The 17443-nt window shown below is 38.4% G+C and overlaps 2 protein-coding genes across 6 annotated transcripts in view; one reads left to right on the forward strand and one right to left on the reverse strand.

The window, feature by feature from the left end:
- The window catches only part of HemK1 (HemK methyltransferase 1), a 28952-nt gene extending 20792 nt beyond the window's left edge, over window positions 1–8160 (forward strand). For all 5 annotated transcript variants that reach the window (XM_053796270.2, XM_053796268.2, XM_053796267.2 and 2 more), the window contains one exon: window positions 5441–8160. In XM_053796270.2, coding sequence (XP_053652245.2) covers window positions 5441–5569 — 129 coding nt within the window. In that variant the 3' untranslated portion in view covers window positions 5570–8160. The remainder of the gene's footprint in view (window positions 1–5440) is intronic.
- Window positions 7476–17443, reverse strand: part of Dip-C (dipeptidase C) — a 253805-nt gene continuing 243837 nt past the window's right edge. Inside the window, exons 8-11 of the mRNA XM_070102668.1 lie at window positions 16852–17121; window positions 14504–14698; window positions 11147–11304; window positions 7476–10585 (exon numbers count right to left, since the gene is read on the reverse strand). Coding sequence (XP_069958769.1) covers window positions 10495–10585; window positions 11147–11304; window positions 14504–14698; window positions 16852–17121 — 714 coding nt within the window. The 3' untranslated portion in view covers window positions 7476–10494. The remainder of the gene's footprint in view (window positions 10586–11146; window positions 11305–14503; window positions 14699–16851; window positions 17122–17443) is intronic.

The following is a 17443-nucleotide window of genomic DNA, read 5'->3' on the forward strand; positions in this document are numbered from 1 at the left end:
TAGTGTTAGTGTTCAGCAGAAGTTTGTGGTTACAGGAAAGTGGGTGCGGGAGGGAAGAGGAGCGATTGGTGGAATGATGATGTAAAGAGAGTAGTAAGGGAGAAAAAGTTAGCATATGAGAAGTTTTTACAAAGTAGAAGTTATGCAAGGAGGGAAGAGTATATGGAGAAAAAGAGAGAGGTTAAGAGAATGGTGAAGCATTGTAAAAAGAGAGCAAATGAGAGAGTGGGTGAGATGTTATCAACAAATTTTGTTGAAAATAAGAAAAAGTTTTGGAGTGAGATTAACAAGTTAAGGAAGCCTAGAGAACAAATGGATTTGTCAGTTAAAAATAGGAGAGGAGAGTTATTAAATGGAGAGTTAGAGGTATTGGGAAGATGGAGGGAATATTTTGAGGAATTGTTAAATGTTGATGAAGATAGGGAAGCTGTGATTTCGTGTATAGGGCAAGGAGGAATAACATCTTGTAGGAGTGAGGAAGAGCCAGTTGTGAGTGTGGGGGAAGTTTGTGAGGCAGTAGGTAAAATGAAAGGGGGTAAGGCAGCTGGGATTGATGGGATAAAGATAGAAATGTTAAAAGCAGGTGAAGATATAGTTTTGGAGTGGTTGGTGCTATTATTTAATAAATGTATGGAAGAGGGTAAGGTACCTAGGGATTGGCAGAGAGCATGCATAGTTCCTTTGTATAAAGGCTAAGGGGACAAAAGAGAGTGTAAAAATTATAGGGGGAGAAGTATGTTGAGTATACCTGGTAAAGTGTATGGTAAAGTTATTATTGAAAGAATTAAGAGTAAGACAAAGAACAGGATAGCAGATGAACAAGGAGGCTTTAGGAAAGGTAGGGGGTGTGTGGACCAGGTGTTTACAGTGAAACATATAAGTGAACAGGAATAAGGCTAAAGAGGTTTTTGTGGCATTTATGGATTTGGAAAAGGCATATGACAGGGTGGATAGGGGGCAATGTGGCAGATGTTGCAGGTGTATGGTAGAGGAGGTAGGTTACTGAAAGCAGTGAAGAGTTTTTACAAGGATAGTGAGGCTCAAGTTAGAGTATGTAGGAAAGAGGGAGATTATTTCCCAGTAAAAGTAGGCCTTAGATAAGGATGTGTGATGTCACCGTAGTTGTTTAACATATTTATAGATGGGGTTGTAAGAGAAGTAAATGCGAGGGTCTTGGCAAGAGGCGTGGAGTTAAAAGATAAAGAATCACACATAAAGTGGGAGTTGTCACAGTTGCTCTTTGCTGATGACACTGTGCTCTTGGGAGATTCTGAAGAGAAGTTGCAGAGATTGGTGGATGAATTTGGTAGGGTATGTAAAAGAAGAAAATTAAAAGTGAATACAGAAAAGAGTAAGGTTATGAGGATAACAAAAAGATTAGGTGATGAAAGATTGGATATCAGATTGTAGGGAGGAGGTGAATGTATTCAGATATTTGGGAGTGGACGTGTCAGCGGATGGGTCTATGAAAGATGAGGTGAATCATAGAATTGATGAGGGGAAAAGGGTGAGCGGTGCACTTAGGAGTCTGTGGAGACAAAGAACTTTGTCCTTGGAGGCAAAGAGGGGAATGTATGAGAGTACAGTGGACCCCCGCATAGCGACTTTAATCCGTGCAAGAGGGCTGATTGTTATGCGAAATGTTCGGTATGCGAATGAATTTTCCCCATAAGAAATAATGGAAATCAAATTAATCCGTGCAAGACACCCAAAAGTATGAAAAAAAAAAATTTTACCACATGAAATATACATTTTCCTACACACAAAGAGAAGGATACATGCACAATAGTAGAGTAGTACATGCACAATATATATTGTGCATGTACTACTCTACTAAATGAAGAATAAATGACACTTACCTTTATTGAAGATGCAGCAATGACTGATGAGACACTGTGTCCTGGGAGTGCCTTTTCCTCCTGAGTACTGTAGGTCCTGTTTGGCATTTTCTTCCAGAACAGGCCTTATCACACTGTGTATGCCACTACGATTCTTAAATCTCTCAAACCAACCTTTGCTGGCTTTAAATTCACCAATATGAGCACTAGTTCCAGGCATTTTTCCCTGTTCACCTGGGTGTTAGTCGACTGGTGTGGGTTGCATCCTGGGAGACAAGATTATGGACCCCAATGGAAATAAGTTAGACAGTCTTCGATGACACTGACTTTTTTGGGTTATCCTGGGTGGAAAATCCTCTGGGGTTAATTGTTTCTTGGTACATATTCTCAATAAGCCACACCAACAACGGTGCTACAGCAGCAGCAGCAGCTGACGGTGGTACAGCAGCAACAGACGATGCAGTAACAGACGATGCTACAGCAGCAACAGACGATGCTACAGCAGCAACAGACGATGCTACAGCAGCAACAGACGATGCTACAGCAGCAGCAGACGATGCTACAGCAGCAGCAGACGATGCTACAGCAGCAGCAGACGATGCTACAGCAGCAGCAGACGATGCTACAGCAGCAGCAGCAGCTGACGGTGGTACAGCTGACAGCAGCAGCAGCTGACAGTGCAGCAGCAGCTGACGGTGGTACAGCACCACCACCAGTAGTAGCGATGGTTGATTGGGGTATATTATACAACCTGGCCAGCTCGGAGACACGCACTCCACTTTCATACTTATCAATGATCTTTTTCTTCATCTCTATAGTAATTCTCACCCTTATTGCTGTAGGGTTGGCACTAGAAGCTTTCTTGGGGCCCATGGTCACTTATTTTCCAGAAAAAATCACCAAAAACACTGTAATAATACAAAATGTTCCGATTGTATGCTTGGATGTTACCGCGGAGGCTGGCTGGTAAACAATGCCACCGGCGGAACATGTGAGCATGGCTCAGGCCGCACATTGGACGCGTCTCGGACGAAGGGCGGTGAGCGGGTTTTTGGGCGGTATGCGAGGCAAAATTTTTGCGAAAAAAGCGAGCGGTATGCGGATTGTACGGTATGCGATGCGTGCGGTATGCGAGGGTCCACTGTATAGTTATACCAACGCTCTTATATGGGTGTGAAGCATGGGTGATGAATGTTGCAGCGAGGAGAAGGCTGGAGGCAGTGAAGATTTCATGTCTGAGGGCAATGTGTAGTGTGAATATAATGCAGAAAATTCGTATTTTGGAAGTTCGGAGGAGGTGCGGGATTGCCAAAACTGTTGTCCAGAGGGCTGAGGAAGGGCTGTTGAGGTGGTTCGGACATGTAGAGAGAGTGGAGCAAAACAGAATGACTTCAGGAGTGTATCAGTCTGTAGTGGAAGGAAGGCGGGGTAGGGATCGGCCTAGGAAAGGTTGGAGGGAGGGGGTAAAGGAGGTTTTGTGTGCGAGGGGCTTGGACTTCCAGCGGGCATGCGTGAGCGTGTTTGATAGGGGCGAATGGAGATAAATGGTTTTTAACACTTGACATGCTGTTGGAGTGTGAGCAAAGTAACATTTATGAAGGGATTCAGGGAAACTGGCAGGCCGGACTTGAGTCCTGGAGATGGGAAGTACAGTGCCTACACTCTGAAGGAGGGGTGTTAATGTTGCAGTTTAAAAACTGTAGTGTAAAGCACCCTTCTGGCAAGACAGTGATGGAGTGAATGATGGTGAAAGTTTTTCTTTTTCGGGCCACCCTGCCTTGGTGGGAATCGGCCAGTGTGTTATTAAAAAAAAAAACTAAATATTTAAGGACGCGACTAAAATGCCGGGAGCAAGGGGCTAGTAACCCCTTCCCCTGTATACATTACTCAAGTTAAAAAGAGAAACATTTGTTTTTCTTTTTGGGTCACCCTGCCTCGGTGGGAAACAACCAATTTGTTGAAAGAAAGAGGGTAGTAGGTTGGTAGACAGCCACTACCCAGAAGGTGCTACCATCTTGCCATGTGTGAAGTAGAAACCTGTTATTTGTTTTACATGGGCAGAATTGCTGGTCTCTGTCTCATAAACACACAACTCGACAAGTAAATCTTGCTACTACTACTGATACCCAGAATACGGTACATACGCACTTGTGCATGTTTATGCATGTGTATAAACACTCATCTAAGTTTCCTTCTAACTTTGTATTAGTTTTCACTCTTGTGGTGCTATCCATTCATTTCCATGAGGAAATGAATTAGAATTCTTCCTCCATAAGCAATAGATGTTGTAGAAGGTGACTAAAATGTTGGAGCAAGAGGCTAGTGACCTCTTTTGTATCACTTGATAAAAAAAAAAATGTAAATTTTAGGTTGAGTTGTTTGTATGTGCTTGAGTGTAGTGCAGATGAGAAGAGAGGATGAATTGTTAATGTTATGAATGGAAAAAATTGGATTTTCTGGCATTAAGCAAAACAAAGCTAGGAGAGGGTGGGAGAAATTTAATGGGGGTGGAGTAAATTAGGTTAAAGATAGAGCTAAAGAAGTAGTAGCAGTATACCTGGAGAAGGTTTCTGGAATCAACGTCCCCACAGCCCAGTCTATGACCAGGCCTCCATATTAGCTGATTAACTAAGGAAAGAAAGGAGGTATAATTTGTTAAATTCAAGAATGTGAATAAGAATAATGTTGAAAAGTGATAAGTGAGTTAGTGTTTCTGCTTCTGGGGGAAAGACCTTAAGATTGCTACATTCTTGAGATGGGTTATATGAGGTAAAGAGTAAGATACTGTCATTTTGCCCTTGACACTTCCTATTTCCCTCTAATGTCAACATCCTCTTTGCCATGCATAGAGGAGTAAATGGGGTTAAATTGAGAAGGAACTCGAAGAGCAACCACCTCCACATGGTGAGCTCTTGAGTATTTTGTATGACTGGTGGAAGAATATCAGTCAGGCAAAAATAGCTGAAAGCTGCTCACAGTATATGTTGTCTGTTTCTAAGTAACATGTACCTATGCTGTATATGGGAAAAATAGCTTCTTCAATGCCATAAAATATATCTTCTTTTTGAAAGCAGTGATTGCTTTTTGGTACAGTACCGGGTTTAGACTTGGGCCCCATCCCCGAAAGGTCCCATTTTTATAGATGGAAATACAGCCTCTCCTCACTTAGTGACGTACTTGTTTACCGACCACTCAGACTTAGGACCAGCTCTCCTAGTATGCAAACCTAAATAATGTATATTAGAGCTGATTTCCTCTCTTCTGTTTATTACAGTATACAGTACACTACTGTATAGACATTTAAAAATATACCTGAAATGTTATAAATGGTGCAAAGGTGACATTAAAACAATATCTAAAGATGGTTGACACAAACCCACTACACGTGTACCATTATAGTATGCTCCTTACTTAACAACCAATTTGCTTACCAACCAACAGAACGCTGTTATTGAGGAGAGGCTGTATACAAATATTCCCAAATCCGAACCACTTCTGGTCCAGGCATTTCAGATAAAGGATTCTCAACTGTATAGACATCCCATGAAATTGAAGAATGAAGCTTATTATATTTCTTCAATTTTGATATTGCTCTGTTTCAGGTGGATCCCTGTCATCGCTATCTTATTCCTGTGTGGTTGGAAAAACAACCCAGTTTAAAGGTAAAATTTACAGAAGTTTTTAAAGATTTTAATGGAAAAGATAGGTTTATAAAATTTGTAAAGTCTTAATAAACTGTTATAAAAAAAATTTATATTTATCAGCTTCATGCTGAGGTCCTCTTCGGGAAACTTGAAAAAAAATAAAAATGAGATAAAGCTTGTGTACATTCAGCACGGCCTAAATTGGTGGAAGGAAAAGGTAACGTTAAAGCATTCCTAGTGATATCATCTAGGTTCCACTGGCTTCTGGCTGCAAACCTTCTGAATAGTTTGATAAAGTTTCAGCAGAGGCTTTGTGAAATGTTGAAATCAAGTAGTGGTTACAATCCAAGCCATCTCGAGGATTTTGTGTTTGTACATACAATTTGGGCTACAGTATATATAATAGAAACATCATTCCTTCATTTGAGGTGCCTTGATGCTGGTAAATCTTTCTTAATTCAAGGAATTGGAGCTGCATCTTTCCTCATTTTCTGATATCCCTGTTCCTTATTGGGGTTTACAATTTCTAACCTTGTCTTTTCATTCTTGTGATATTGGTCTCTGCTGCAAAGTATTTTGTATGTTATTTCTCCAAAATTAAGAAACTTTTTTCTTTTATAGCTCAATCCCCTCAACTCTGGTACCAGTCTTCATACAGTCTTTTGACCTTTCTCAAGTTCAAAATTTGTTTTTATGTCAGAACAGAACTAAAGGAATGAAAGTGCATCTGTAAGGAAACTAATGTTTTGGTCACTGTGATCTGAAAACCAGTATCAACATATCCCATAGAGAGTTCAGCATAAGTTTCTAATGTAATTAAATATCAGCATTCATGATTCAGGGAAACCGGTTATTTTTATATAGCCGGACTTGAGTTCTGGAAATGGGAAGTACAATGCCTGCACTTTAAAGGAGGGGTTTAGGATATTGGCAGTTTGGAGGGATGTGTTGTGTATCTTTATACGTATATGCTTCTAAACTGTTGTATTCTGAGGACCTCTGCAAAATAACAGTGATTGTGTGAGTAAGGTGAAAGTGTTGAATGATGAAAGTATTTTCTTTTTGGGGATTTTCTTCTTTTTGGGTCACCCTGCCTCGGTGGGAGACGGCCGACTTGTTAAAAAAATGATTTGAAGTTAGAAGAAGCATTCACGAGTTACAGTATTGCATGGAAACTCTTATTTCAGCTTCTTCAGTAAAGATGACAAATTGGCACTTAGCCAAAATCCAATTCAGACTTTCCACTATTCAGAAGGATTCTCTAGTTATTGCACAGGAAACAATATATGTACATACTGGAATACACCAACACTAAGTTTGAAGCCACTTAGAAGATGCAGTCTTGAGTTATTGGCATTGAAGGTTTAAAATGCTTAAATAAGGCATTCAGAAATTATACAAATCAGTGCATCCATTTTAAATTTATCATTATCAGGGTGACTTGAGTCACAGCCATTAGTCAAATATCTATTACTTACCACTATCATGGATAGGATGCCTTTATATGTACATAGACATAGGGAACAGGTTTACACCTGAATATGTGTAGGAGCAGTGCCATTATTTCTACATTAGGGGGAACATTGGGATGGCTTTCTGGTTGGAAGGGTCTTGTGTACTGATAGCTGCATGTGTGTATACTGTAAATTGATAGATGTATATCTTTGTATATACACAAGTGTACACAGTGTATAGAGTTGTGTGTATCTCTTATAAAGACAGTTTTGCATCTCTTATATACTGATGTATACATCTCTTTTGGTGTAGATAGGAAAGATTACATATTTTGGTGTAGATAGGAAAGATTACATATTTTGGTGTATATACACCAAAAGATATACATTGTGTGCAGCAACAGATGTAAACATCTTAGGGTATATGCATCTTGAGGTAAGTTATGTACAGTTGTACATTTATTAGTGTACAGATGAATTGGATCATCTTATGCAGTTAATACCTCACAAACCTAAAGCAAGAAAAAATAAAACTGTAGTAGTCTAACAATATTTATTCCCAAAGAAGTCATAAGACTAATAACCCATTTTCATATACAAAGTATAGCTGTTTTATATTCAAGATTTATTAGTCATACCTGTTTTTTCCAGTACAGGAATGTTAATACAGTGGAACCTTGGTGTTTAAACTTTGTTGGTTCGTATGTTTTGGTTGAACTGCAAAAAGTTTCATTTCCGAAACCGCTGTGTGACCCTTGTAGGTTTAGCATGTCGTTCTGATTATAATAATGTCTGAAACAACATTTCCCAGGCTTTAATTATCAGCCTCACACACACTGGAGGATGTTGAACTGATTGTTCCAAAAGTCTCTGCAAGTTAGGTCAGTGTTAGAGGTCACTTCAAAGCACTTTTGAAATGGCTTATGTGTATTTTACAACTGAATTTTAAACAAGCTGGTCTGTTTGGATTCCAGAAAAATGCTTAGACAGGGCCAATTTTTTCTTAACAAAATTGTTCGGGCTCTGGTTCATTTGAACACTGAGGTTCCACCATACTGACAAAAGTGAAAATATAACATGTGCACAACTATAAAGACATTTATTGAAGATATTTTGCTATTAGTGGCTTTATCAATCCTAATTATTATTACAATCAAAACTAAGCACTAAACCCACAAGGGTCATATAGCACTGCTATCAATCTTAATAGGATTGATAAAGTGACCAGTGGCAAAATATCTGCTTATCTTATTCCCATGCTATTATGTCAAACAAGTACCCTCAAGGTAGGTTCCTTGATGGTGAGGGGGGCTCTTGATCTAGGGAACTGGATCTGTGCTCTGAGTTCCCTGAATTAAACCTGAATACCTTCCATGACATCCACCCCCCTCCACAGGCACTGTATAATCTTAGGGGTTTAGCACTTCCCTCTTTATTATACTAATATCTAATGAGGAAAAATAAGGTTGTCTAAAATGTGAATAAAGCATTTGCATATGATTTGTGGCATTAAGGTCAACAGCCCACACTAAAAACTAAAACAAAATTATACAAATCTTGTTACTCGGAAAAAATGGCAAAGCACCAACAGTACAATAAAACACTAATTACAGAAGTCTTTATTGGTATAACATTTCACCACAACTTGTTTCTTGTGCTTAATAACAATCAACAGATAAGTCACGTCTTGTATAGTCCATCCAGAGAGTCAGGTGCTGAGTGTGAGGTCCAGAGAGCAAGTTTTGAGAAGCAGGGAAGCACTGCAATAGGCTTACCAGCCCAAGCTAGGCTTGTTTGTTCTAATACAAAAGCAAGTTTAATGATTCAAGGCTAATGTGTGATATTGTCATTTTCATGAAATGGTAGGGTTACTCTTATTCTTTGAGATGGGAATGTCATGGTACTTAATGCAGGTATGGTTGAAGCTGTTCATGCAGTCCTATTGGCAGATTTCTGGCAGTTTCACTGATCACACCCTCCACGTGCTATGTTGTAAATTCCCTTCTCACACCCTTCTTCTACATGGAAATAGTTGTAATGCCCCTAAGGTTTGACTGTGATTATTGCCATGTCCATGTTCAATTTCCATAGGATGGAGGAAACCATGTTGATGGTGGTCCCCATGGACATGATGTACAGTATCTGCAGTTCATGTTCTGGGCGCTGTATAGCCCTTGTGGCTTAGCGCTTCTTTTTGATTGTAATAATATGTTCTGGGTAGCAGCCCTGTAACACCCACTCCCATCTCGAGGCATTAATTATTATTATAATCAAGGGGGAAGCGCTAAACCCGGAGGATTATACAGCGCCTGGGGGGGGGATGTGGAAGGCATTCAGGCTTAATTCGGGGAACTGGAGCACAGATCCAATTCCCTAAATCAAGAGCCCCTCACCAACATTAAGGAACCTTCCTTGAGGGGTCGAGGCATTAAGTTAGAGCAGCCCTACTATTTTATGAAAATGAAAAGATCAAACATTGATGCCTTCAATCATCTTCCATTAAACTTGCCCCTCAAGGAAGGTTCCTTGATGTTGATGAGGGGCTCTGATCTAGAGAATTGGACCTGTGCTCCAGTTCCCTGAATTAAGTCTGAATACCTTCCACATCCCCCCCTCCCAGGCAATGTATAATCCTACAGGTTTAGCACTTCCCCCTTGATTATAATAATAATAATAATCCATTAAACTTACTAAAGAATTAAAATAAAATAGTGTAATATTTACACTTCACTGTTTGCAGACCTTAGGCCCTAGACACACTTGCCTTCATAGGGCTGCCTTTACCTCTTTCAGATCCAGATACTGTATTGCAATACTAATGTTCACCATACATTTTTATTATTACTATTATTTTCAAAACTGAAACCTGTATTTTATGAATTCTTTTTTGCTAATATAACTATATGCCTGAAATTAAAACTTAGGAAATTTTAAGTCATGTCACAGAATTCAATTTACAATGAATACATGTAATATTTTATAATTTGTTTTCAAATTTTTGAATAAATTTTAATTCACAAAATTTATCATAGGTCCTAAAAGTTTCATATGGCCCTGTTTATACCCATAGCTCACATTGCATTAGAATAAAAAAACAAACCTAGCATGGGCTGGTAGGCCTGTTGTAGTGCTTCCCTGCTTCTCAGATCTCGACAATCAGCACCTGATTTCCTAGATGTATCTGATAGCTAATTTGTGGTGAAATATTGTACCAATAAAGACTCCTCTGCAATCAGTCTTGCTCCATAGCTTGTTACATAGTTAAAAATCATAAGGTATGAAGGCAACCTTGGTATCCTTGTACTTTTATAACTCTGTGCATTAATAAAACATTATAATTTTCTATTCTCCATTTTACACTTATCAATGAAATATAGCACCCATAAAGTTCTCATGCCTGCAACAAAAGTCAGTGATACAAATATTGTCCAAATTTCTCCTAAATTTATATAATGGCCTTCAGTTTTTTAATTTTCTAAACTGGTGTTGTTCATTTTTAACATGAATACTTGCTGCCGCTTGGAAAGAGCAGAATCATGCAACCTTTAAAGATGTCAATTACTGTCTAAGTTTCTGTTCAGCATGAAGCTGAGGAATAAACACTTCCTCTTGTTGCCCTTCAGCCATAAGCTCCTCAATTTCTTCCACACTGAATTAAAAGAAAGGAAAAAATCATTAATAATAATTAACAACTGAATAATAGTGTCTTTAGAATGAACTATCAAAAGGGTCCTTGATTCACAGAATTGAAGCTACCCTTCAATTCTCTGATTCAAACCTGATTACATCCCATTCTCCAGGCACTGTATGACCCCCTATTAGTGAATCGCTGTAAAGTGGGGCCCTCCTTTATAATACATATAACATTTTGTATACGTGTTATTGGTAAAGCTTCTGTCAACAGTAGCCCATTAGTAGTTATAACTTTTGACTCCTCAAAAACTTTTGTAGATTTTCAACTGTGCAGGGGGTCGGTGCCCCTAACCCTCGCATTGTTCAAGGGTCAACTGTACTGGTAAATGTGAATGCGACAAACTGCAAGTAAACATACGTATGGAGCAGCCAATACTTTCAGCAACTCTGACTAATATATAGTACTGTATTTGCCAAGTACCACACTTGCTTTGACTATATGCAGAAGACACTGATTTTTTTCTAATTATTAACCCTTGTAATCTGAAATATTAGCAAAACCTGCAGTAGAACTTACGTTCGTGGGATAGTACCCTGTGCAAGATCTTCCATACCATCAGCAGTAACGACAATATCATCCTCAATCCTGACACCACCAAAGCCACGGAAACGAGCTATTACCTCAGGAACCAGAAAACGTGCCTGAGCTGGGTTGGCTAGCGCTTGATCCAAAACCTGCGAGTTGAAAAAAGTAAATTAAATATAAACTGTTTTAACCTTAATAAAACTAAAACTGGAATATAGACAATGAACTTATACTAAAGCAGAAAGAAGTACATATAATAATATTGAAGGACCTAACAATTGTTTACTGTTGATGCCTTAATGCTGACTCTTCCTCAGACCAAACCTGTTATACTTTCCACCTTCCCTAGTCAATGTTCAAGCATATTAAACTTTTAGCACACCCTGCCCTGCAGTGCTGTATGACCATTGTGGGTTTAGCACTTAGTTATGATTATAATAATTGGACCAAACCTAATTACTTCCTATTTCTCCAAGCACTGTATAACTTCTATAGGTTTAGCACTTCCCATGAATACAGGTATAATAATCTAAAACCTGTAAAGTAAAAGGACACAAGTGCAACTAATGTGACATTTATTGTGGCAACGTTTCGCACTTGTGTCCTTTTACTTTACATATTGTCGGTAATTCTACCAACTTTATTACAATCTAAAACCTACCATTATGGACCTAAAAAAAACAGTCTAGGTCACATCCCTCTCTGAGAGCAAACTATTTTTTGTGGGATGGTTTATACATATTACAGCCTCTCCTCACTTAGCGACATATTCATTTACTGACGCCTCGGACTTATGACCGGCTCTGACTAGTATTCATACCTATATAATGTATATTAGAGCTGATTTTCTCTATTCTGTTTATTTCAGTATACAGTACATTTAAAAATATACCAGAAATGTTATAAATGGTGCAAAGGTGACAAAAAAACAATGTCAAGGATGGTTGACACAAATTCACTACCATTATAATATGCTCCTCATTTAGCAATGAATTTGTTTAACGACATGGTCTTAGGAACAGAACTCCATTGTTGAGGAGAGGCATTGCTATTGCTGTGGGGAAGCACTAACCCATAGGGATCATACAGCCTCAGGAAGGAATTGGAGCAAATCATCTCTGGTCCAAGGAGGGAGGGGTCAGGCCCAATTCTACAAATTGAGAGTCCTTAACTAACTGGTATAAAGGAACCTCCCTTGAGGAATATACATACATACACTGAAAGGTTTGTATCTCGTAATGAATATATACCTGTGATATACCTCTGGTTTTGAGATTTTTTATACGCATGTGCAGAGAGTTAAATATTTATAGTGGTCATACAGCTTTAATCATTGAAATACGTTTATCACCCCTGCATGAATGTAATTTTGGGATTAAATTATTATTATAATCATGGGGAAGCGCTAAACCTGTAGGATTATACAGCACCCATGGGGGGGGGGGATGGAAGGTATTCAGGCTTAATTCAAGGAACTGGAGCACAGATCCAATTCCCTAGATCAAGAGCCCCTCACCAGTGTCAAGGAACCTCTGTTGAGTTTTTTTTGGGGATTAAAGTATCTTGGACTTTAAAAGAGTGATCCCCCCCCCCCACCTTCTCTCTCTCCTAAAACCATTTTTTATTCTGACTTATCCCCTCAAGGAAGGTTCCTTGATGTTGGTGAGAGGCTCTTGATCTAGGGAATTGGAGTGCTCCAGTTCCCCGAATTAAGCCTGAATGCCTTCCACATCCCCCCCCAGGCGCTGTATAATCCTCCGGGTTTAGCGCTTCCCCCTTGATTATAATAATAATAATAGGGAATTGAATCTGTGCTCCAGTTCCCTGAATTAAACCTGGATGCCTTCCACATCCCCCCACAGGCGCTGTATAATCCTATGGGTTTCGTGCTTCCCCCTGGATTATAATAATAATATTCTGACTTAATAAGGGAAAAGCACTGATTGTCCCATTCCCTAGGGAATGGGAGACAATCAGTGTCGATCCAAAGAATGGGATGACAAGCCCAATTCCATGGATCAACAGCCTATCATTAGCATCAACAAAACCCCTCAAGGTACTTTAGGGGTTTTCTTTAGACCTATAATGCCTATCTTGAAAGATGAGAAAAGTATAAGTTGTGTATAAAAGATCTGAAACAAACTGAATAATCAACAAGAAATTATATATAACTCCCCTTCTCTAAGGCAAGAAGAGAGGGAGAGGACAAAAGGTTAAGAAGAAATTATAAATAGATGAAAGGAGGGAAAATGTGTAAATGACACCACTTGATATTATGATGAACATATTGGCAAGTATTATTTCTAAATATTTCTTGTAAATATCTCTAAAAGCATGAGAAACCATGCTTATCATTGTGATCAGATACACGACTCACACTCAGATACCATATTGAAGGTTGCATGGCACTGATTTGTAAGGACTGCTGGATGACTTAAGTTAACTTTATGAATATAGCGTCCTACCCGTGAGACAGCATGCAGAATTTACTTCCGACATTTACAAGCCCTTCTCCATGGGGAAGTGGAATAGAATTCTTCCTCCGTAAGCCATGCGTGTCGTAAGAGGCGACTAAAATGCCGGGAGCAAGGGGCTAGTAACCCCTTCTATATAAATTACTAAATTTAAAGAGAAACTTTCATTTTTCTTTTTGGGCCACCCTGCCTTGGTGGGATACGGCCGGTTTGTTGAAAAAAAAAAAATTTACAAGCCCTGACACATTCACTCTTAAATGGAAACTAACCTACTGCACTAACTTTGACTTAAATTTGAACCTACACTAATCATCCACTTTCACTAATTCCAACCTCTGCACACCTCCCCTTTCCCCACCTCAATGCTGTAAAACCCATGTGAGTTTAATGCATATTTTTAATATAATAATAGCCTGCAAAGTAATCCCCAACCACACTGGGGTTACCTTTACATGGTGAAGGACTCGATCCTTGGAATTGGAGCTACCCTCCCTTTCTTGACTTACACCTAATTATTATTTCCCAGGTGCTGTATGATGCATACAGGTTTAATGATTCCCCATTAAAATAATACATTGTGAGAAAATTCCTTGGACTGTGTTTGGGAGATGGTAGTCCCATGAAAGTTGAGCTCTCAGCATTCTCTTTGTTGTAAATGGCAAGGAGATTTCTTTACATCAAAATTTCATAGCTATATGACTAACTGGTTTAATGCATCTTCATAAATGCAAAATCTGGATTTACTGCATCTTCATGAATACAAAACCTGTATTTACTGCATTTTCATGAATAAAAGCAATTTATAAATTAGTAATTATATTTACAAGCACGAAAGACAGCATACTGAACAATACTAATTACAATAAATTCTTACATGATCAATGAAGTAACATCCAGGTTCAATGGTGAGAACCATATTTTCCTCCAACACTCTAGCTGTACGAAGAGACCGGAAACCTGGTTCCTGAGGTCGAGTAGGAGTATTTTCAAGATAGCCTCCAACATCATGTACATCTAATCCAAGAAGATGACCCAAACCATGAGGTTGAAACACTGCTCCAAGATTTTCCTGTAATAAAAGTAAAAGTGCTAAAACTGGCAATAAAATTAATGATTAGACTGTAACTGTTTAAAATTTACTTAATACACAATTATAGTCCCGTGTTTCCCAAGTTAATATAAATTTTGAAGGACTTTAGGCCACTGCAGCAAAAATTATCTAATGCTGTAGTTTCCTGGATACGTTAAAAAAATGTTTCTGATTACTCTGCATTTTCTCTGTTACGAAACTGTTTTACCTGATGTATATATTGCACTGCATTCATAAAGCAGTTGTTATATTCACAGACCTTATGAGTTTCATTTACAAGCCACAACTTGAAATTCGTAACCTTGTTTGCCTTGTTCTGACTGGCAGGCTCTTGTGCTGCTTTCTTGCCTTTTCTCTGACAAGCATCTTAAACTTTATTTTGCTCTTTTTATACCATTGAAGACATATTACTGTTTGAAGGTACTATACAACTATTGTTGGTTTTTAATGTATCAAGTCATATCAAAAAGCAACACAATAATTCAGGATCCCCCTTGCGTCTTATGATAGACCCCGCAGAATGGGTGACCACAGATGACAATGTAATGTCAAAAAAAAAAAAAAGGGGGTGATGACAATATGGCTCTCACTCTTTAGGTTGGGGGATAAAAGGGAAGAAAAATAACAAATTATGAGCAAAGTTTCATCAAAATCTGAAATGCATTCTATATGTGTATTAGCAGTATACATATACATGTACCTGTAAATATCTGAGAGACAAGCACTTATACAGTGGACCCCCGACTTACGAACAGCTCCCAATTCGAACAATTATGTAAGTGTATTTTTAAGTGCTTTTATAACGTATTTTTGGGGGTCTGAAATGGACTAATCTAATTTACAATATTCCTTATGGGAGCAAATTCGTCCGGTAACGGCACCCGAACAGCCTTCTGGAACGAATTTATATCGTAAGTCGGGGGTCCACTGTATTTATAACTGTTTATAGAAATCATATTAACTTGTGTATGTTAACTAATTGTTTACTACTGTAGCACACTCGGCTCACATGCTGAGGTCCATGGTTTGATCCCTGGTATGGACAAAAACATTGGGGCATGTTTTCTCAAGACACCTTCCTGTCCCTGTTCACCTGGCAGAAAATAGGTACCTGGGTGTTAGCCAACTGGTGTGGGTCACAAAATTAATTTAATTTGTCCCAAATCCTCTGCATAACAAGGGACTTTCTATAATGTATGTCACTGATGTCAGCTAGAAAAAAAGATTATTATTAGTAGTAGTACAGTGGACCTCCGGTTTACGATATTATTTCATTCCAGAAGTATGTTCAGGTGCCATACACGTACAAACGCACTTACATAAATACACTTACATAATTGGTCGCACTGGGTGATCGTAAAGCGGGGATCCACTGTATATATATTCTGTCAGGCAAGATCAGCATACCACTGAACAGCCTTCAAAGGCCTCAATAAAGATTCCTTCATGATAAAATACATAATGTATATCAGGCCATTCACAGAGGTCCTAGCATGGAACCCATACCTAATCATGTACCAAAACTTTAAAAGACTCAGTTTTATAATTGCCTAATTACATGAGTATATAAACTAGAAAAAGTCTAAAGTTTTGCAATCAATTTAGTCCCAGAATTGAGAATACTAAGTGAGATTATATAAGGTCTGAACCCTCATTATGGCAAAGGGTGTGCCAAAGTATTAATTTGTGCATCGCCAGGTATTGGATAATTTTGATGTTATCAGCATCAGCCTAAAATTGTGTACATAGGGGTAATGGAACAAAGTTTTGGCATTGACCCATCACTAATAATGGCATAATAAAAAAACGAGGACTTGATAGGGTGTAGTGAATTATAGTGTGAAACGTATATACCAGAGACAAGGGAAATTATTTGATAAAAACACAGATATGAGCTGTACAAATATAAGATGCTACTGTAATCTACATGGAATGAGCCAGATGAGGAAAACAAAATAGTTTCAAGAGTATTAAACAATTCTGACCAGTACTATTGCTCAAAGCTGCTTAATACTGTACTTGACTACAGACTTACTTCCCTCTCCACTGCATTAAAAATTTCAAATTAGATGTGCAGATACTCTAAAATATTTTATATACATTAAGTAAGTTCAACAATTACATTTACTAACCTCCATCATCTCATCCAGGTCACCTTTCACAATCCCAGCTTCCTTTAGCTTTGCAAGCATGGTTCGGTTTGCAAGTCGATGCATTTCTACCCATGATACTCCTGGTCGTACTGCCTTCATTACAGCACGGGAGGCACTCAAGACAGCATTATAGATTGCCTTCTGATCTTCAGTAAACTTTCCATTTGCAGGGAAGGAACAAGTGATATCACTTGTGTAACAGTAATATTCAGCTCCCATGTCAAAAAGGCATATATCTCCATCAGTAATCTGTATATAAAAATGTTTAATATTAAAATATCAACAGGATTTCATGTTTATTATCTTATAAATAGGCCTTCAATAAAACACTAAACGTAAGTGGCTTGGCCCTTCCCATACCTGCATGAGAGGAATATCAATATGTTGCAATTTCACTGCAAAAGGACTTTTTTGTTGTTACTGCCTATCTTCTGGGAGTACCACACATTAAAACACATGTAAAAATGATAATTCCTGTATGCAGCTATATAACAATAAATAATCCATATGAATATAATATTATATTCATATGTGAATATAATATTGTACTAATCCTACATGTAGAGTGGAA

The sequence above is a fragment of the Cherax quadricarinatus genome, chromosome 83, assembly GCF_038502225.1.
Source record: "Cherax quadricarinatus isolate ZL_2023a chromosome 83, ASM3850222v1, whole genome shotgun sequence".
NCBI lineage: Eukaryota > Metazoa > Arthropoda > Malacostraca > Decapoda > Parastacidae > Cherax > Cherax quadricarinatus.